At 51.5% G+C, this 21,527-nt stretch overlaps 2 protein-coding genes and 1 long non-coding RNA gene across 8 annotated transcripts in view; 1 reads left to right on the top strand and 2 right to left on the bottom strand.

Annotated features, from left to right (window-relative positions):
• Positions 1–224: 224 nt before the first annotated feature.
• Positions 225–4,006, bottom strand: DNAJB1 (DnaJ heat shock protein family (Hsp40) member B1). 2 transcript variants are annotated; one of them, XM_033199388.1, is made up of 3 exons: positions 3,604–4,006; positions 1,929–2,506; positions 225–1,628 (listed from the first exon to the last, which is right to left on the bottom strand). In XM_033199388.1, exons 1-3 carry the CDS (start codon positions 3,812–3,814, stop codon positions 1,398–1,400), a joined length of 1,020 nt encoding a protein of 339 aa, XP_033055279.1. In that variant the 5' UTR covers positions 3,815–4,006; the 3' UTR covers positions 225–1,397. The 2 variants fall into 2 exon arrangements, with proteins under 2 accessions (XP_033055279.1, XP_033055280.1); XM_033199389.1 differs by lacking the exon at positions 3,604–4,006 and adding an exon at positions 3,086–3,558.
• Positions 4,007–13,228: 9,222 nt separating this feature from the next.
• On the bottom strand, positions 13,229–18,541 carry LOC117076187. 2 transcript variants are annotated; one of them, XR_004434269.1, is made up of 3 exons: positions 18,429–18,541; positions 15,210–15,333; positions 13,229–14,150 (listed from the first exon to the last, which is right to left on the bottom strand). It is a non-coding gene; the product is annotated as an uncharacterized LOC117076187 (long non-coding RNA). The 2 variants fall into 2 exon arrangements; XR_004434268.1 differs by having other exon boundaries at positions 18,441–18,527.
• A 135-nt stretch (positions 18,542–18,676) lies between these two features.
• The window catches only part of TECR (trans-2,3-enoyl-CoA reductase), a 35,960-nt gene continuing 33,109 nt past the window's right edge, over positions 18,677–21,527 (top strand). Inside the window, exon 1 of one of the 4 annotated variants that reach the window (XM_033199383.1) lies at positions 18,677–18,930. Coding sequence is in view for 2 of the 4 variants with exons in the window: in XM_033199384.1 (XP_033055275.1) it covers positions 18,916–18,930 (15 nt within the window). In the remaining 2 variants the exon portion in view is untranslated. The remainder of the gene's footprint in view (positions 18,931–21,527) is intronic. The other 3 variants (XM_033199384.1, XM_033199385.1, XM_033199386.1) reach the window with 3 other exon arrangements.

Below are 21,527 nucleotides of genomic sequence, written 5' to 3'. Positions count from 1 at the left end.
CAAGGCCACTGTGCTTGGGTCTCTGGTTTCCTGGACCCAGAGTCTGGGTGGAAGTTCTCCAACCCACTTATGGCCCAGGAAGGGAGACTTACCTTTCCCTTGCAGGGTACTTGCCTCCCGCCCATCCCACCCTCCTACCTTGACTGCATTTGGAGGATGCCCAGGTCCCCAATCCACCCCCAAAACCAGCAGAACCCTCAAACAGAGTCGCAGGACTGCTCCCCTGAGGTTTAGCATCAGTCTTTAATGCTGTCGCGCTGCATTGACAAGTCACACACTTTGGTCTCATGTTGGCAGTGGCAACTTACAATGAGTCTAAAGGTCTGAGCACCAGACTGGCCTCCAGCGAACAGACATTTGTTCCAACTCCCCTTCCCTCCCCAAGATTTCTTCAGAATTTCATTATGGCCCTGTACAGAGAGCAGTGGCTGCCGGGGACAGGTTTTATTTGAGTGTACACCAACTATACATGGAATTATAAAATAACATATTTACAGACGTTCCACAGTGCTCCTGTAATCAGAAGCAAAGACCCTTTTATCAAAAGGGATTATATCTACGGCTGTGCAAAATTCAAAAGGATCAGATCCTTTTGAAAGAGTCCATAGTCCATGAAACAAATTACCTGGGCCACTGGTAAGCCCCAGGTATGCCAAGATTGCCTTACAGAAATGGAGAGTGTGACCCACAAAGTGAGGACATTCAGCTTCACTACAGCCAGAGGTCAGGAGGGCCCTTGCTGGGGCCAGGCTCCCGGACACTCAAGGCAGAGGTGGCTGCACTTGCTGGAGTCACTTGCTGGAGGCCGGTTCCCTTGGTCCTGCTGGAACAAGAGGTATTGCTTGTGGGTGCCAGCCGGGCAGTTCTGCAGGAATAGTTTAGGTTCTCAATTTGAGATGGCCAAAGAGAGGACAATTCTCCAGGGGAAGAGCAAGACATGGGAGACAAATACAGAATAAATCACGAACTGATCACACAACAGAAAACAGAGGAGTGTACAGGATCTGGGAACCAAGACAGCAGGTTGACATTATCTACCAGTCAGAAGCAAAGGGACACAGAGGGATCAAGTCCAGCTGCTGGTCTGCCTCTCACCCCTGGACAGGGACTGGAGGAGGAGGATGTGGGCCCATCCTGGGAGGGCTGCCGGACCCAGTGGGGCAGACTGGAATGCCTTTTCCTGCTGTTCCCACCACCTGATGCCCTATCGCTCAAAAAACCACTTTAGTCTAGTGTACGACTTTGAAAGATTGTAATATATGCTCTGGAAAACATTCAGCAGTATGAAAGTCCTCCCTGGGCCCTCCCGCCCTCTCATGGTCCACAACTGGTAGAAAGGTCCAGAAATCCTTCAGCTCTGGAAAGGTCCCTGGTCAGTCTGTGGGGAGCTCTGGCAGCTATATTGGAAGGACCTGCTCAAGTACGGTTCTTGATGTCTGGGGAATCCTTTCAGGGAAGATCACTTCAAATTCAATAATGAGGTCCCCACGTTTCTCGGGCGTTTTGGGGAGGGGGAGGCCTTCTCCAGGAACTTTTCGGCGCATGCCAGGCCTGATGACATCTTTGAATACGACGGGTATGGTCCTGCCGTCCAGAGTGGGGACGTTCACTGTGCAGCCACACAGAGCCTTGAAAAGCAAAGGGATAAGCATTAGATGGAAGCTGGCTCAAGAGGCTCAGCTCTTGCCCAGAGACCATCTGGCATAGAGTAAGACTCATCAGGCCTCTGCAGCCAACACCTGGCCCCCAAATCTACATGTCCCCACCATGAAAGCTCCAGAACAGCACCCTGATCAGTCCTGTTCACTGCTGTGCCCCAAGCCTGGCAAGCGCCACACACCCAACACATGTGTTCAGCAAATCCTAAATAAACTGCTTCAAAGAGCAGCCATCGCTCTCTACAGACACTGCCCCACCTGGCACCTTACCTCCCGGAGGCTGATCCTGGCAGGATAAATAACATCAGAGCCATCTCTCTTAAAGATATTGTGTGGCTTGTCCTTTAAAACAAAGACGATAGCTGGAATGTTGTTGGAGGTCTGGTCTCCTTCCTTGGGGAAGGTGATTTTGGTCCCTTCTTTCCACCCCTTCTTCACTTCGATGGTCAAGATTTTGTCTTCGTTTCGAATGCTCTTTCCGTCGGGGTTTAGCCGCTTGTGGGAGATTTTCATCTTCTTGGTACAACCGCTGTAGATCTCTTCAAGGGAGACTCGAAGGTCGTGGGTGACTGGGGGATCTTGCTTCTTTCGGGTGGGCTCTTGGGAAGGGCGGGAGCGGCCAAAGTTCACGTTGGTGAAGCCACCCATGCCCATAGGGAAGCCAGAGAACGGGTCATCAATGTCCATGCCTTCCTCCCCGTTCCGCTGCCCAAAAAAGGTGTCAAAGGGATTTCTGCCACCGAAGAACTCAGCAAACATGGCATGAGGGTCTCCATGGAACGTGTAGCTGAAAGAGGTACCATTGGCACCACTGCCGCTACCGCCACTGGGGCCACTGCCCTTTAGGCCTGAAAAGCAGAATTAGAAGCAGTCAGATGGCTGAACAGCAGACTCCCTCTCGAGCTTCCCTTACCGGAAAAAAAAAGCTTGGAAGCCATGGGGGAGGAACTTTTTTTAGCCTGCCAGGGGAGAGCAAGGAAGAACCCCAAGCTTCTACCCCTCACTGCAGCAGCAGAGACGCCCCCCCACCACCAAATACTTCCGCGTAGCCTGACAGTGGAAAAGGACTCATGCGGTTAGGTGTCCACCTACAGGTGTCACCTGGGCCCTGCCACTCCTGGACTGACCCATCCTTCTGGCAATGTCACCAAGGGATGGCTAAAGACACACGGTCCAGGGTCGGCTTTCGGTATTTACTTTCAACATTTTAAGACTACCGATGTGTACGAAGAGTAAAAATAAGCAAAAAAAAAAAAAGAAGATGGAGAGTTTTTAAATCCTCACACTAGCATTCACTGCCACCATCCTTGCATAAAAAATCAGTTCCAGATCAAGCCCAGAAGCCAGCCTGAGTCATCAAGGGGCACAGGGACAAAAAGCCCCGCTCTCCTTCCCCTTCAACCCCCAGGCGGCCCAGCTCTCCGCACCTAGGCAGCTGCTGCCTCCTGCGTGCCCGGCCGGGACCAGGTCATCACTTCCCGGAAATCATCCCAGCCCAGCCCCCAGGCCCGCGAGCGGGGTCGGCGCCTGCATTTACAGCCCCGCGCCCCACAGCTGAGCCGGAGGCGCCGCCCTGTGGACCCCGCCGGCTAAGCCCAGGTGAGCCCGGGTCCGCAGCAGGCTCCGCCGTGCCGTCCCCGTCGTCACTCCCCGGCTCCTCTACCCCCCTGCACCGCACCCCGGGGCTGCTCGGGGCCACGGGAAGAGGCGCCCGGGGAGGGGCAGCCCCAGACATGCTAGAAGCTTCTGGGCAAGCGGCTGGGCCAAGGCTCCTCCTCCTACCGCACGACCGCCAATCCAAGGGCGGAGGCCCGAGCGGCCGGAGGGCGGGGCAGCTCGGCCCCCGGGCCCGGGGCATCCTTCCCGGGGGGCCGCCGAGAGGGGCCGGTATGCCTCGGTTTCCCTGTCAAACGGCGGGACCGCGCCCCTGGCCGCGCGCACACACCTTCCTCTCCGTAGCGGTCGAAGATCTCGCGCTTGCGCGGGTCGCTGAGCACGTCGTAGGCCTCGGCGATCTCCTTGAACTTCTCCTCGGCGCCAGGCTCCTTGTTCTTGTCCGGGTGGTAGCGCAGCGCCTGGCGGCGGTAGGCCCGCTTGATCTCCTCGTCCGACGCGCCGCGGGCCAGGCCCAGCGTCTGGTAGTAGTCTTTGCCCATGGCCCCCCGCTGCGGCCCGCCGACCCGCCGCCGCCGCCGCCCGGTCCTGGACTCTATATACCCGTCCGGCGGAAGCTTCCAGAGCCCGCCAGCCCCCCTCCAGAACCTTCCGCCCCGCCCCCCCGCCCGCGGCGCCGGCCAATCGCCGCCACCCTTTCCGCGACACGCGACATCCGGGGCGGGGCTTTGCCGTCAACGGCCGCCCGCGCGGGGCCACGCCCCCTCCCGCTCCGCCCTCGACAACGCCTCCCCGCGGCGCGCGCACAGGTCGGAGGAGGCCCCGCCCACCTTCCGGGACGAGCCAATCGCGACCTTCTTTCACTCTCTGCACCGCCCCAGCGACCCTGCGTCCCGCCCTCCGCCTGGGTCAGTGGGTCAGGAGCCGTCTCGAAGGTGATGTTCCGGGAAGGGTTGGGGCCTGGGACTACCCTGTCCTTTCCCCAGGAGGTGATAAACCTTCCAGCCCTTGTCTCGCGGGACCTGCGGTGGGCCTCCGCTGGGTGACGCCAGACGAAGTACCTAACCCGAGTCTGCCTAACCCAAGGGTCTCTTTCTTTCTACAATATGGCAATAAGAGAACCTCACACGGAGCCTCACGACTGTAATTTCCATCACTTCCTGAGGCCAAGACAGGAGAATCTCTTGAGCCTAGGAGTTGGAGACCAGCCTAGGCAACATAAGGAGACTCCGTTTCTTTTTAAAATGAACAAACAGACCGGGCGCGGTGGCTCACGCCTGTAATCCCAGCATTTTGGGAGGCCTAAGTGGGCGGATCACTTGAGGTCAGGAGTTGGAGGCCAGCCTAGCCAACATGGGGAAATCCTGTCTCTGCTAAAAATACAAAAATTACCCGGGCGTGGTGGCACGCACCTGTAATCCCAGCTACTGAGGAGGCTGAGGCCTGAGAATACCTTGAATCGGGGAGGCGGAGGTTGCAGTGAGCCGAGATCCCGACACCGCACTCCAGCCTGGGGGACAGAGCGAGACTCCGTCTCAAAATAAATAAAATAAATAAACAAAATAAGTAAAATAAAACAAAGTGAACAAACAATCCACCAGCGCTATTCTCCCAACTGTGGGGAGAAGGATGTTGGGACAGAAGACTGCCTCTGTTCTCATCTCCTAAAGCGAGGTGAGGATCTGGACGAAAGCTCACCTCCCAAGGTCCTCCCAGTCTCGCCTTCTTCACTTTACTGCCCTCTCAAGAGCACTTGCTGCTAAATTAGAAATTTATTTTGTTTCTTGGCTTTCAATGTGTCCTCCCTCCCAGTCTGAGATCGCCACCTGGGCAGGGTCCAGGTCCTGTCTGCATTGGGTTTCCAGTGCCTGGAATGCAGTGAGAACCTCATAAATATTCCCCGTTCTTACACACGTGCCTCTTTTTCTCCCCCAACTACCTTTATGATCTGGCGGGGACATAGGTGTATCACACACCTTTCAAGGCCTGTTTCCTCAATTGTAGGCAACATGATCGCATTTGGCTCTGAAAGTCTGGCGTGCCTCGGTCAAGGACAGGGCTGATGGGAAAAGGAGGCTCAGAAAGGGGTTCCACCTAGGAAGGGCCCTGGGAAGTGAGGGAGGTTCCTGGAAGAACTGCCTGGGAGGTCAGTGCCATGTAGCACTGACTCTGGAACCAGATAGCTGGGCTTATTCCTGGCTCCAGCATTTCCCGGCTGGGTAACCTTGGGTTAGTTACTTAGCCATTGCTGGCTTCAGCTTCCTCATGGGCACAATGAGGAATGAGGATAGCAGTTGTGCCCACGTCATGAGGGCTTTGAAGTTTACATGAGTCAACATTTGCAAAGTGCTCAGAACAGACATGGCACAAAGGAAGCATTGTCAAAGAGGTGACTAACCATTTTCTTAGTGGTGGGCCCTTCAGCCATCACCCCATTCCTGGCAGTATCACAGCTAGAAGCTTCCAGTGACAGCTGCCCCTGGGCAGACAGGGACTCCTGAGGAAGAAGACCATCCTCCTGCCTCCCGAGGCGGGAGGATCGCTCGAGCCCAGGAATTTGAGGCTGCAGTCAGCTATGATTGCGCCACTTGCACTCCAGCCTGGGTGACAGTGAGACCCTGAGCCTCCCCATAAAAAAGTTAAATAAATACTTATTAGGAGCATCATGGCGGATAGTTACATAAATAACTATCAGGAGCATCCAGCAGGCGGATCTGGTTCTCTCTGCCCACTCACTGACCTCCGAGGTAACTGCATCAGCAAGAACTCTGGACTAGAACTGGGTAACCCGGGAGGATGGGGCTGAAATTCCCTAGACATTGAGAACCATACTTGAGCAGGGGTCCTGAAGCAATTATGGGGAGAGAGAACTTGATATTTTTTAAAAAGTTACTAGGCTGGGCACAGTGGCTCATGCCTGTCATCCCAGTATTCTGGAAGGCTGAGGCAGGAGGATCGCTTGAGGCCAGGAGTTCCAGCCTGGGCAACATAGTGAGACCCCATCTATACAAAAAAATTAAAAATAAAAAAATTAGCTGGGTGCAATGATGTGGGCCTGTAGTCCCAGCTACTCAGTGGGCCAAGGCAGGAGGATCGCTTGAGCCCAGGAATTTGAGGCTGTAGTCAGCTATGATTGTGCCACTTGCACTCCAGCCTGGGTGACAGTGAGACCCTGAGCCTCCCCATAAAAAACTTAAATAACTATCAGGAGCATTATGGGGAAAAACCCAGAGCTTGTGACTTTATACTTACAAGCTATTATTATTATTATTTTTTTGAGATGGAGTCTCGCTCTGTCGCCCAGGCTGGAGTGCAGTGGCCGGATCTCAGCTCACTGCAAGCTCTGCCTCCCGGGTTTACGCCATTCTCCTGCCTCAGCCTCCCGAGTAGCTGGGACTACAGGCGCCCGCCACCTCTCCCGGCTAGTTTTTTGTATTTTTTTTTTTTGGTAGAGACGGGGTTTCACCATGTTAGCCAGGATGGTCTCGATCTGCTGACCTCGTGATCTGCCCGTCGCGGCCTCCCAAAGTGCTGGGATTACAGGCTTGAGCCACTGCGCCCGGCCACAAGCTATTATTTTATAATGTAAATTTAATTTAGAATTACAAATGCAGCAGCCTCCAAAGACCTTAACATGGCTCTGGATGGACCTTTCTGGTTGTTCTAAAGTTTCTCACCATAGGCCAGGCGCGGTGGCTCAAGCCTGTAATTCCAGCACTTTGGGAGGCCAAGGCGGGTGGATCACCTGAGGTCAGGAGTTCGAGACCAGCCTGGCCAACATGGTGAGACCCTGTCTCTATTAAAAATACAAAAATTAGCCAGGCGTGGTGGCAGGCGCTGGTAATCCCAGCTACTCTGGAAGCTGAGGCAGGAGAATTGCTTCAACCCGGGAGGCAGAGGTTGCAGTGAGCTAAGATTGCGCCACTGCACTCCAGACTGGGTGACAGAGTGAGAGTCTCAAAAAATAAAAATAAAAATAAAGTTTTTTGCCACACTGGAGGGCAACATGTTGCCAAAAACACTGCGCAAGGGATGTTTTTGTGCTTGGCGTCAGTGTTAGGGCTGGGAACTCTCCCCTCCTTGAGTAAGCCTGGGTCATGTTCAAGAAGTTTTGTTTGTTTGTTTTGAGATGAAGTTTCAGTCTTGTTGCCCAGGCTGGAGTGCAGTGGCACAATTTTGGCTCACTGCGAATAGCATAAACCCGGGAGGCGGAGCTTGCAGTGAGCTGAGATCCGGCCACTGCACTCCAGCCTGGGCGACAGAGCGAGACTCCGTCTCAAAAAAAAAATAAATAAAAATAAAAATAAAAGTATTTAAAAACAAAACAAAACAATTTTGGCTCACTGCAACCTCCGCCTCCTGGGTTCAAGTGATTCTCCTGCCTCAGCCTCCCAAGTAGCTGGGATTACAGGTACTTGCAACCATGCCTGGCTAATTTTTGTATTTTTAGTAGAGATGGGGTTTCACCATGTTGGCCAGGCTAGTCTTGAACTCCTGACCTCAGGTGATCAACCCACCTTGATCTCCCAAGGTGCTGGGATTACAGGCGTGAGCCACCATGCCTGGCCAGTTTGGGAAGTTTTAATTTTTTTTTTTTTTTTTTTTTTTTTTTTTTTTTTTGAGGCGGAGTCTCGCTCTGCCGCCCGGGCTGGAGTGCAGTGGCCAGATCTCAGCTCACTGCAAGCTCCGCCTCCCGGGTTTACGCCATTCTCCTGCCTCAGCCTCCCGAGTAGCTGGGACTACAGGCGCCCGCCACCTCGCCCGGCTAGTTTTTGTATTTTTAGTAGAGACGGGGTTTCACCGTGTTAGCCAGGATGGTCTCGATCTCCTGACCTCGTGATCCGCCCGTCTCGGCCTCCCAAAGTGCTGGGATTACAGGCTTGAGCCACCGCGCCCGGCAATTTGTTTTTTTTAAGTCAGTTCTAGGAGCCAGGAAATTAAACAAACAAACCCAGTAACTCTCTCCTAATAGACATGGTACTGTGACCTGAACACTGACTGAGAACTTCAGACTATTACTGAAAAAACGGCCTCTGTGTAAACTTCAGCAGATATTGGGCTCTTGGAGAAGCTGTGATAGTTGTTTGTTGTGTCAGCGTGGGTAAGCTCTAGAACCTAGTTATTCAACTAAGCACTAATCTAGGTGTTACTGTGAAGTTAATGTGTTGATGCGGTCAGGTTAACACGTCTACAGTTGCTTGACTTTAAAAACGGGACATGACACTCAAGGATGTAAGGATGTAAGTAGGCCTCATCCAATCAGTCTAGAGGCTTTGAAAGCCAACACAAAGGCCGGGTGTGGTGGGTTACGCCTGTAATCCTAGCACTTTGCAAGGCCAAGGCAGGCGGATCACGAGGTCTGGAGTTCGAGACCAGCCTGGCCAACATGGTGAAACCACATCTCTACTAAAAGTACAAAAATTAGCTGAGCGTGGTGGCAGGCGCTTGTAATCCCAGCTTCTCGGGAGGCCGAGGCAGGAGAATTGCTTGAACCCAGGAGGCAGAGGTTGCAGTGAGCCGAGATCTGGCCACTGCACTCCAGCCTGGGTGACAGAGCAAGACTCCATCTCGAAGAAGAAAAAAAAAAGCCAACACTGAAAGGCCTTCCAACACTGAAAGGCCTTAAAAGCAAACACTGAGGTTTCCCAGCAGAAAAAGCATCAGCTCCTGCCTAAGTTTACGGCCTGCTATCCCACCCAGCAGATTTTGGCGTTGTCTAGCCACCCCCACAAGCATGCAAGCCAATTCCTTGAAATAAATCTCTGCACACACACACACACACACACACACACACACACACACACACTTTCTCTCTCTCTCTCCCTCTCTCTCTCCCTCCCTCCCCCCTACTGGCTCTGGCTCTGTTTCTTTGGTAAAATCCTGACTGATATAGGAACTACGCAAGTGAATCTGAGGACAGTTGCTTTAGTTCAAATCCTGGACCAAATGTTTACTTATTCCCTACCTGTGTGATTTTCCACAACCTGCTTGATCTTTGGGAGCATTAGGTCTGTCCTCCATAAATTGGAGATAAGAGTAGATTAGGCCAGGCACAGTGACCCATGCCTGTAATCCCAGCACTTTGGGAGGTTGAGGCGGGTGGATCACTTGAGGTCAGGAGTTTGAGACCAGCCTGTGCAACATGGTGAAACCCTGTCTCTACTAAAAACACAAAAATTAGCTGGTGGTGAAAGTGGTGGAATGCGCCCGTAGTCCCATCTACTCAGGAGACTGAGGTATGAGAATGGCTTGAACCTGGGAGGTGGAGGTTGCAGTGAGCCAAGATCGCACCACTGTACTCCAGCCTGGGCAATATAGTGAGACTCTGTCTCAAAAAAAAAAAAAGAGTAGATTTTTTACCCTGCTGATGTTGCTATGTGGATGAAATTGAGAGGAGCCAGGAAATGAACATGATGATAGCATCTTTTTTATTTTTATTTTTGAGATGGAGTCTCACTCACTCTATCACCCAGGCTGGAATGCAGTGGTGCGATCTCGGCTCACTGCAACTTACACCTCCCGGGTTCAAGCGATTCTCTGCCTCAGCCTCCCAAGTAGCTGGGATTACAGGCGCCCGCCACTACACCTGGCTAATTTTTGTATTTTTAGTAGAGACGAGGTTTCACCATGTTGGCCAGGCTGGTCTTGAACTCTTGACCTCATGATCTACCAGCCTTGGCCTACCAAAGTGCTGGGATTACAGGCGTGAGCCACTGCACCCGGCCACTTCTTTTTTTTTTTTTTTTTTTTGAGATGGAGTCTCACTCTGTTGCCCAGGCTGGAGTGCACTGGTGTGATCTCAGTTCACTTCAACCTCTACCTTCCAGTTTCAAGCAGTTCTCCTGCCTCAACCTCCCTGAGTAGCTGGGATTACATGCGTGCACCACCACTTTTTGTATTTTTAGTAGAGGCAGGGGTTTCACCATGTTGGCCAGGCTGGTCTTGAACTCTTGACCTCATGATCTACCAGCCTTGGCCTACCAAAGTGCTGGGATTACAGGCGTGAGCCACTGCACCCGGCCACTTCTTTTTTTTTTTTTTTTTTGAGATGGAGTCTCACTCTGTTGCCCAGGCTGGAGTGCACTGGTGTGATCTCAGTTCACTTCAACCTCTACCTTCCAGTTTCAAGCAGTTCTCCTGCCTCAACCTCCCTGAGTAGCTGGGATTACATGCGTGCACCACCACTTTTTGTATTTTTAGTAGAGGCAGGGGTTTCACCATGTTGGCCAGGCTGGTCTCAAACTCCTGATCTCATGATTTACCCACCTTGGCCTCCCAAAGTACTGGGATTACAGGAGTGAGCCCTACACCCGGCCTTGCTTTTTAAATTTTTTTTAATTTTAATTTTAATTTTTTTTTGAGACCAAGTCTCGCTCTGTCGCCTGGGCTGGAGTGCAGTGGCCGGATCTCAGCTCACTGCAAGCTCCGCCTCCCGGGTTCACGCCATTCTCCTGCCTCAGCCTCCGGAGTAGCTGGGACTACAGGCGCCTGCCACCTGGCCTGGCTAGTTTTTTGTATTTTTTAGTAGAAATGGGGTTTCACCGTGTTAGCCAGGATGGTCTCAATCTCCTGACCTCATGATCCGCCCATCTCGGCCTCCCAAAGTGCTGGGATTACAGGCTTAAGCCACCGTGCCCGGCCAATTTTTATTTTTTAGATGAGGTCTCACACTGTCACCCATGCTGAAGCACAGTGGCACAACCTTGGCTCACTGCAACCTCCACTTCCCGGCTTCAAATGAGCCTCCCTCCCCAGTCTCCTGAGTAGCTGGGATCACAGGTGCCTGCCATCATGCCTGGCTAATTTTTTGTATTATAGTTTTGGTAGAGATGGGGTTTTGCCTTGTTGCTCAGGTTGGTCTCAAACACCTGAGTTTAAGTGATCTCCTGGCCTTGGCCTCCCCAAGTGTTGGAATTACAGGCATAAGCCACCGTGCCTGGCCTATGATAACATCTAACACTGACATGGCCAAACCTGTTCCAAGTACTCAATGAATATTAACTCATATAATTGTCACAACAGCCCTATGAGGTTGGGCTATCATTACACTCATTTTACAGGTGGGGAGATGGAGATTGTGAGAGGTCATGTGACTTCCCTAGGGTCACTCAGTGAGTAAAATGCTGAAGTGTTTAGCATACTGAATGCTTACAGTAGACACTCAGCTTGTGTATAATGTGACTCAGATGATCATAAAGCCTTATTTATTTATTTATTTATTTTGGGATGGAGTCTCACGTTGTCACCCAGACTGGAGTGCAGTGGGGCAATCTCGGCTCACTTTAAGCTCCCCCTCCCAGGTTCACGCCATTCTCCCACCTCAGCCTCCCGAGTAGCTGGGACTACAGACGCCTGCCACCATGCCCAGTTAAAATTTTGTATTTTTAGTAGAGATGGGGTTTCTCTACTAAACATAACATCCTGGATATGTTATCCCCAGGATGGTCTCGATCTCCTGACCTTGTGATCCGCCCGCCTCGGCCTCCCAAAGTGCTGGGATTACAGGCGTGAGCCACCGCGTGGGGCCCATAAAGCCTTAATTTTAAGAAAATTGCATTACTCCTGTCCTCAGCTCTTCACCTGTTGAAAAAAAGACCTTCAGGCCAGGTGTGGTGGCTCACACCTGTAATCCCAGCACTTTTGGAGGCCAAGTCAGGGGGATCACTTGAGCCCAGGAGTTCCAGATCAGCCTGGCCCACATAGCGAGATCCCATATCTAAAAAGACTAAAAAAGAAATCAGCTGGGCATGGTGGCACATGGCAGCGACTTGGGAGGCTGAGGTGGGAGGATCACTTGAGCTCAGGAATTCCAAGCTGCAGTGAGCTACGGGTGTTCCACTGCACACTAGCCTGAGAGACAGTGAGACCCTGTCTCAAAAATCAATAAAAATCCAAATAAATTTTGAAAAGATCTTCAGGGCCGGGTGCGGTGGCTCATGCCTGTAATCTCGCACTTTGGGAGGCCGAGGCAGGTGGATCACTTGAAGTCAGGAGTTCGAGACCAGCCTGGCCAACATGGTGAAACCCCATCTCTACTAAAAAATGCATAAATTAGTCAGGAGTGGTGGTGTGCGCCTGTAATCCCAGCTATTTGGGAGGCTGAGGCAGGAGAATTACTTGAACCCGGGAGGTGGAGTTTGCAGTGAGCTGAGATGGTGCCACTGCACTCCAGCCTGGGCAACAGAGTGAGACTCCTTCTCAAAAAAAAAATTAAAAAAAAAGACCTTCAAAAGCACTATAGCCATATGAGCCAGCAATCCCACTCCTAGTGGGATACCCATGTGAAATGAAAGCCTTTGTTCACATAGAAAAATTCATGGCTGTGTGCGGTGGCTCACGCCTATAATCCCAGCACTTTGGGAGGCTGAGGCGGGTGGATCACAAAGTCAAGAGATCAAGACCATCCTGACCAACATGGGGATACCCAGTCTGTACTAAAAATACAAATATTAGCTGGGTGTGGGAGTGCGCACCTGTAATCCCAGCTACTCAGGAGGTTGAGGCAGGAGAATCACTTGAACCCAGGAGGTGGAGGTTGCAGTGAGCTGAGATTGTCCCACTACACTGTAGCCTGGGTGACAGAGCAAGACTCTGTCTCAAAAAACAAAAAAAACAAAAAAACATGAGCGAATGTTTGCTGAGCCTTTATTAGTTATTACTAACAGCAGTTAAACCCTAACTGTCCTTCAATGGATGAATGGATAAACAAATGTGATCCATCCACACAATGGAATACTATTCAGCCATAAAAAGGAACGAGCTACAGATACAAAAAAGCAACATTACAGATGAACCTCATATCCATTATGTGGGTGAAAGAAGCCAGGCTCAAAAGGCTGCGTGATTCCATTTCACTCGACCTTCTGGAAAAGGCAAAAGTATCAGGACAAAAAGCAGATGAATGCTTGCCAGGGGCTGGGACCTGCAACAAATGGAGTAGTTTGGAGAATTTTTTGGGTTGATGTAAATATTCTGTATCTTGATTGTAGTGGTGGTTGCATAACTGTATATGTTCAGAGCTATACACTAAAATGGGTGAATTTTACTGCATGTCAATTACACTTCAGTGAAAAAAAAAAAACAAAGAAGGAGAAAAACCAAACAACCCAGGCAAGACAAGATAGGGCTTGGGAAACTTCTTTCTGGGATTCCTGACACAGCAGAAACTTGCTAACCAGCCCTGGCTTGTCTAGTCCCAGCTTCACATCCCCTCACACACTGGCGAGCCAGCTCATTCACACACACCCCAAACCAGCCAAGCCAGGTTCTGGAAAAAGTCAAGATCCGACCTGACTTGCCCACGGGAAATACAAAAGGAGCTTGTGAGACACGACATTACCAAACACATCACGTCTCTGGCATTCAAATGATCTCGGGTTCCCCCAAACCTGAGGTCCACAAAAGCTCATCCTTGGAAGCTGCCACAGCTTTGGCCATCTCTTGCAGTTTCTCCCTTGGAAATTACTTTAATAAAGGAGCTAGTTACAGTCAGCTCAGCAAGCACCCAACAGATCTACCAGTCACCTTTGTGAATCAGCCACTGCAGGGACTGTGAAGACACCAGTAGGATCTAGCTTTTCCTACAGACAGGCACCGTCAGTGGGCCACAGTACAGTGTCCTCAGTGACTTGAACAAAGTGGCCAGTCTTCATTCCAGGGGTGGATTTCATTTCTGCTGACAGCCTGGTTACTGGAAGCTAGATGGGCAAACAAGGGGTTCCTCGAGCCTGCAATACCCCTCAAAAACAAAGAGGAATTCTACTTTGGAGGCTGGATCCTGCCTTTCTGCCAGCTTCTTATGGGTGAGGAGGGGGTGGAAATTCTTTGTCTGTTCCGGTTGACACGCAGCATAGTAGGTGCACGAGGATGATTTGGTGCCTGTTGAGTAAGTGTGGGGCTCAGAAAAGCAGTCTCAAAAGGGAATTTCCAAAATGTTCTGAGTTTATGGGAATATGTATAGAATCTCTTCAAAATGACACCTACTCGTACACTATCATGCCCTATCTGACTGCAGCCCAGAGATAGAAGACTCACTTCTTCAGATCACATTAAATAAGTTGCAAATTTGCATAACTGGTGAAGGAGCAACACGTGGCTGGGTCTTAGGGGTTCAACCCTATCCCCACGGCCCCTCACAATCAAGTACCTCAGTTAACTCAATCCGATAAGATTTTAACTTGTGGTCTCAGGCCGAGTGGGAGGGCTCATGCCTGTAATCCCAGCGCTTTGGGAGGCTGAGTAGGGAGGGTCACTTGAGGCCAGGGCAGCCTGGGCAACATAATGAGATCCCATCTCTACCAAAAAATTAACTTGTGTCCTGAAAGCAAATACTCTCCCCCAGCACCCCAGAAGGGTAGGGAGTGGGGCCTGTCATATGACATCGAGGGCCTCAAAACTCAAAACTGCCACCAGAAAAAGATCTTTGCTTTTTTTTTTTTTTTTTTTTGAGACAGAGTTTCACTCTTGTCACCCAGGCTGGAGTGCAGTGGCGTGATCTCTGCTCACTGCAACCTCCATCTCCTGGGTTCAAGCGATTCTCCTGCCTCAGCCTCTTGAGTAGCTGGAATTACAGGTGCCTGCCACTACACCCAGCTAATTTTTGTGTTTTTAATAGAGACAGGGTTTCGCCATGTTGGCCAAACTGGTCTCAAACTCTTGACCTCAGGTGATCTGCCTGCCTCGGCCTCCCAAAGTACTGGGATTACAGGCGTGAGCCACTGCGTCTGGCCAGATCCTTGCTTTTGAAAGCACACATACAAAACACCTTCATGTTTTCATCTGTTTTTTCCCAGATAGTGCCAGTGAAAAAAATGATGAGTTTCCTGAAGACCGCATAGCGTTGGCTTCCTGTACTCGCAGTCAGGGATCCCCAAAGGCTACAGCTTCAGAAGTTTCCAGAGCCGAATCTGGATGACTGAGTTCCAAGCACTGACTCACCCTTGGCTCCGCCTGCTCCCCTGTGAATCAGCGATCTACCTTTAAGGACTTCTCATCGTGTCTCTCATGACAGGCCTGTGAATTCCAGATGGTTCAACAGCTCATGAAAACTCAGGGGCAGGATCTGGAAACAACAGTAAGGAGAGGAGGTAAAGAAGTGTGCCAGGTACTGCTTGTTCCTTTGCCTGTCAGAAGTCTTTTTTTTTTTTTGAGACAGAGTCTTGCTCTGTTGCCCAGGCTGGAGTGCAATGGTGTGATCTTGGCTCACTGCAACATCCACCTCCCAGGTTCAAGCGATTCTCCTGCCTCAACCTCCCTAGTAGCTGGGATTTCAGGCGCCCGCCATTACGCCTTGCTAATTTTTGTATTTTTAGTAGAGAGGGGTTTCATCACATTGTCCAGGCTGGTCTTGAACTCCTGACCTCAAGTGATCCGCCTGTCTCAGCCTTCCAAAGTGCTGGGATTACAGGCGTGAGCCACCGTGCCTGGCCAGGAATTTATGTGTTTTTTATTTACAGCACATCTCAATTTGAACCAGTCCCATTTCCCCTTCCTTCCTTCCTTCCTTCCTTCCTTCCTTCCTTCCTTCCTTCCTTCTTCCTTTTTCTGTTTTCTCTCTTTCTCTCTTCTTTTTTTTTTGAGACAGAGTCTTGCTCTTTCACCCAGGCTGGAGTGTAGCGGCTAGATCTTGGCCTACTGCAACCTCCACCTCCCAAGTTCAAGAGATTCTTCTGCCTGAGGCTCCCGATTAGCTGGGACTACAGGTGTGCACCACCATGGCTAATTTTTTTTTTTTTTTTGAGACGGAGTCTCACTTTGTTGCCCAGGCTGGAGTGCAGTAGCCTGATCTCAGCTCACTGCAAGCTCCGCCTCCAGGGTTCACGCCATTCTCCCGCCTCAGCCTCCCAAGTAGCTGGGACTACAGGCGCCCGCCACCACACCCAGCTAATTTTTGTATTTTTAGTAGAGACGGGGGTTTCACCATGTTAGCCGGATGGTCTCGATCCTCTGACCTTGTGATCTACCTGCCTCGGCCTCCCAAAGTGCTGGGATTACAGGCGTGAGCCACCGCGCCCGGCCTTTTTTTTTTTTTTTGAGACGGGTCTCGCTTTGTCGCCCAGGCTGGAGTGCAGTGGTGGGATCTCAGCTCACTGCAGGCTCCGCCTCCTGGGTTCACGCCATTCTCCTGCCTCACCCTCCCAAGTAGCTGGGACTAGGTGGCGCCTGCCACCTCGCCCGGCTAGTTTTTTTGTATTTTTTGGTAGAGACGGGGGTTTCACTGTGTTAGCCAGGATGGTCTCAATCTCTTGACCTCGTGATCCTCCTGTCTCGGCCTCCCAGAGTGCTGAGATTACAGGCTTGAGCCACTGCGCCCGGCCAATTTTTGTATTTTCAGTAGAGACGGGGGTTTCACCATATTGGTCATGCTGGTCTCCAACTCCTCACCTGGTGATATGCCCCCCTTGGCCTCCCAGGGTGCTGGATTACAGGCGTGAGCCACCGTGCCTGGCCAGGAATTTATGTGTTTTTTATTTACAGCACATCTCAATTTGAACCAGTCCCATTTCCCCTTCCTTCCTTCCTTCCTTCCTTCCTTCCTTCCTTCTTCCTTCCTTCCTTCCTTCCTTCCTTCCTTCTTCCTTTTTCTGTTTTCTCTCTTTCTCTCTTCTTTTTTTTTTGAGACAGAGTCTTGCTCTTTCACCCAGGCTGGAGTGTAGCGGCTAGATCTTGGCCTACTGCAACCTCCACCTCCCAAGTTCAAGAGATTCTTCTGCCTGAGGCTCCCGATTAGCTGGGACTACAGGTGTGCACCACCATGGCTAATTTTTTTTTTTTTTTGAGACGGAGTCTCACTTTGTTGCCCAGGCTGGAGTGCAGTAGCCTGATCTCAGCTCACTGCAAGCTCCGCCTCCAGGGTTCACGCCATTCTCCCGCCTCAGCCTCCCAAGTAGCTGGGACTACAGGCGCCCGCCACCACACCCAGCTAATTTTTTGTATTTTTAGTAGAGACGGGGGTTTCACCATGTTAGCCGGGATGGTCTCGATCCTCTGACCTTGTGATCTACCTGCCTCGGCCTCCCAAAGTGCTGGGATTACAGGCGTGAGCCACCGCGCCCGGCCTTTTTTTTTTTTTTGAGACGGGTCTCGCTTTGTCGCCCAGGCTGGAGTGCAGTGGTGGGATCTCAGCTCACTGCAGGCTCCGCCTCCTGGGTTCACGCCATTCTCCTGCCTCACCCTCCCAAGTAGCTGGGACTAGGTGGCGCCTGCCACCTCGCCCGGCTAGTTTTTTTGTATTTTTTGGTAGAGACGGGGTTTCACTGTGTTAGCCAGGATGGTCTCAATCTCTTGACCTCGTGATCCTCCTGTCTCGGCCTCCCAGAGTGCTGAGATTACAGGCTTGAGCCACTGCGCCCGGCCAATTTTTGTATTTTCAGTAGAGACGGGGTTTCACCATATTGGTCATGCTGGTCTCCAACTCCTCACCTGGTGATATGCCCCCCTTGGCCTCCCAGGGTGCTGGGATTACAGGCGTGAGCCACCGTGCCTGGTCTAGACCAGCCCCATTTCAAGGGCTCAGTGGCCCCCTGGAGCCACTAGACAGCATTCTGGACCAAGTCAAGCAGAGACAAATGTAGTTCCCCTGTCCATAGGGCGGAGCAAAGTGGGGAGGGGGCCGGCCGCGGTGGCTCACCCCTGTAATCCCAGCACTTTGGGAGGCTAAGGCGTGAGGATCACCAGAGGTCAGGAATTCAAGACCAGCATGGCCAACATGGCGAAACCCCTCTCTACTAAAAAAATACAAAAACTAGCCGGGCGTGGTGGCGGGCGCCTGTAATCTCAGCTACACGGGAGGCTGAGGCATGACAATCGCTTGAACCTAGGAGGCGGAGGTTGCGGTCAGCTGTCATTGTGCCACTGCACTCCAGCTTGGGGGACACAATGAAAGTGTTTCAAAAACAAAACAAAACAAAAAAACAAAGTGGGGCGGGGGCTTTCATTAAAAACGGCAATGAAGCCACCCCCAGAATGGGGCTGGGGCTCAAGGTTGCAGGTTGGGGGTTTCCAAATGGGGAGCTTTTCGCCACCCCATTTCCCCCTTCCTTCCCTTCCACTCACGAGTCTCCTCCCGTAGTGGCATCGCCATCCAGACTCCACAGCCCGCGACCCCAGTCCCTAGCCCTCTCCTGCTGTTCCCGCTGTACTCCAGGAGCCTCCCACCTCAGAATTTACCCCGTCGGCGCCGCCTGTCATGTGGATGCTGCCTTGTCTGTCACTCAACTTCTTGCCCCGCCCCCCCGTCTGGCCTAACGGTCGCTTACCTTGGTTTCCACAGCGACGCCATCAGGGGGCGTGGCAAAGGGACGCGCGGCGCAGAGGCCTCCTTTGGATTGGCGGATGGTCAAGCCCCTTCTCTTTAGCCCCTCCTACAGGCGCTACGCCCCCTTCGGTGGCTCTCGCAAGCTGATTGGTCAATCGCCTGGTGCTAGCCCTAGTCTTGGTTCGGACCGGCCCCAAGGAGCAGGGGCTAAGGTGGGCGCCTCGTGGCCTGATTGGCCGGCGGGGCGCGCGCGGCCGGGAGGGGCGGGGCGGACGCAGAGCCCTGTTTAGTCTAGCGCAGCGGTCGCGAGCGCTCTAGGTATCCTCCGCTCTGCCGCGCAGTTCGGCAGCAGCAGTCGCGGAGCGGTAGCCGCCGTGGGAGGGAGCCATGAAGCACTACGAGGTAAGAAGCGAGAAACAGGGACCGTGTGGCCACTGCTGACCCATTGTTTTTCCTTCTTTGCGGGACCACGGGACCCCACTTTCTGGTCCTGTGCCCCGAAGGAAGAGTCGGACGGCGCAGGCGCAGTGGACAAGCGTTGCGCCCCGGGCCACTCGTAAATTCCAATGCGCATGTGCGGAGGAGGTATTTATAAATCTGCAACCCAGGCTGTTTTGGGGGTGCTTTTTTTGGGGGGGGTCTCTGCAGGGGCTGGGACGCTTGCAGATTCCTTGTAGCTCCCCCAGCGGGCTGAGTTGCAGACTTTGTCATGGGAGCCACGAAGGTGTGGGACCCTTGCTCCCAATCCGAGGGAGTCTTGCACAAATCTTGCGCCACGCCGCCGCCACCAGCGTAGGAAGGGGCTTTGCAATCAGTCTTTTTATGTACGACCTTTGGACCCCTTCCCTCGCCCGGGACGTTCCTGGGAGACTTAGGCGGTGAGGGAGGTGCAGCTCCACTGCTGGCTTTCGCAGAGCAGCGAAGCCTATCCTGCTTTCTGGTTATCTAAGGTCATCTCCGCCAACCCTTGGGTGTCATCAAGGAGAAATCTTTTACCACCCACAGCCACTCTTGAAGCCGATGTCTTCTGACTCCTAACTTAGGTCACTTTTTCCCCTAAAACGAAGCCTTTTGATGTGCTTATCGCCCTAGATGATAATATAATATTAATAATTCAACCAATTGTCCTTGAATTATTGCTGACTTTTAAGTTACTATCAAATAATAAAATTTGTTACCAGAATTCAAAATAAGAACAATTTAGCAAGTGCTTACTGTTGTGCTGGTGAGATTCTGTTACCTTGTATAAGAACTATTATTACTTCTGTTTGTAAGGATGAGTAAAGTCTCAGAGATATCAAGTGACTTGTTCAGAGGCCCCTTGCTAGTAAATGCAAAACAGATAGGGGAACTCAGGACGCCAAGGTCTTAGTTCCTAGCCACTATGCCATGCTGGTCCTCAAACGAAAAACAGCAGGTCGAGCGATTTCTTGTTTCTCACTTCCCCTCCAATTTAAAAAATTCTGGCAAAATGCACATAAAAGTTAGCATCTTAACTACGTTTAAGTGTACAGTTCAGTGGCATTAAGAACATTCACGTTGTTGTGCAACCACCCCCACCGCTCATCTCCAGAACTCTTTCCATCTTGCGAAACAGAAGGTGTAGCCATTAAATACTAATTCCCCACTCCTCTTCACCGCCCCCTCTGGCAACCACCATTCTACTTTCCGTTTCCATGAATTGACTACTCTAGATACCCTGGATACGTAGAAAGAATTTTTTTTTTTTTTCTTCTGGAGACAGAGTTTCAGTCTTATTGCCTGGGCTGGAGTGCAATGGCACGATCTTGGCCCACTGCAACCTCCGCCTTCTGGGTTTAAGAGATTCTCCTGCCTCAGCCTCCCGAATAGCTAGGATTACAGGTGCCTGCCACCATGCCCGGCTAATTTTTTGTATTTTTAGTAGAGACGGGGGTTTCACCATGTTGGCCAGGCTGGTGTCAAACTCCTGACCTCAAGTGATTCCCTGCCTCGGCCTCCCAAAGTAGTGGGATTACAGGTGTGAGCTAGCACGCTTGGCTGTTTGTTTTTATTGACAAGTCGAATATTACTACCTCTACCTCCTGCCCCCTTTATTGCTATTATTTTTGGAAATTTACCCACAATCCTTTGAAGCCTTTGTTTTTTTGTGTTTTGTTTTTAGACGGAGTTTCACTCTTGTTGCCCAGGCTGGAGTGCAATGGCGCGATCTCGGCTCACTGCAACCTCCACCTTCCAGGTTCAAGTAACCCCCACCTCCCAGGTTCAAGTGATTCTCCTGCCTCAGCCTCCCGAGGGGCTGGAATTACAGGCATGAGCCACCACGCCCGGCTAATTTTTTATTTTTAGTAAAGACGGGGTTTCTCCATGTTGGTCAGGCTGGTCTCAAACTCCCGACCTCAGGTGATCCACCCACCTTGGCCTCCCAGAGTCCTGGGATTACAGGCGTGAGCCCCTGCACCTGGCCCCTTAGAAGCCTTTAACCCAGAAATCCTGTAAGTTTTGACATGGTATCAAGAATGAGGAGGTTTGTATTCAATAATCTCTAATAATGTCATTTACGTTTTCATTCTAGAATAAAGTTCTGATATGGATTCCCCTCTCAAACTCTGTGTCTAAACCTGTAGTCCCACTATTGTAGTCTCAGCTACTCGGGAGGCTGAGGCAGGAGGATGGCTTGAGCCCAAGAGGTTGAGGCTGCAGTGAGGCCAGAAATCAGGCCACTGCACTCCAGCCTTGGCAACAGAGACCCTGTTTCAAGAAAAAAAAAAAAAAAAAAAAGCCACCACATCAAGCTTGAAACATGCAGTTTGGAACATCCATATGGCATTTTGCAAAATGTAGCTGGTTTAGTTTTGCTAGTTAACAGTCAGATAAAGTAGGCCTCTGAGCACCCTGGGGGTGAGCGCTTTTGTTTCAGGAAGCTAGGCACAGCCTGAAGCCCAGGACTTGGACTGGAGAATATGCTCTACCATACTTAATCCTTTTCTCTCCCAGAAAGAAGGGGGAGCTTTGGCTGG

This window comes from Trachypithecus francoisi, unplaced genomic scaffold, assembly GCF_009764315.1.
Source record: "Trachypithecus francoisi isolate TF-2019V2 unplaced genomic scaffold, Tfra_2.0 Lachesis_group5, whole genome shotgun sequence".
NCBI classification, from domain to species: domain Eukaryota; kingdom Metazoa; phylum Chordata; class Mammalia; order Primates; family Cercopithecidae; genus Trachypithecus; species Trachypithecus francoisi.
The sequence above is the reverse complement of the archived record's forward strand: the minus strand, read 5'-3'. Positions and strand labels throughout refer to the sequence as shown.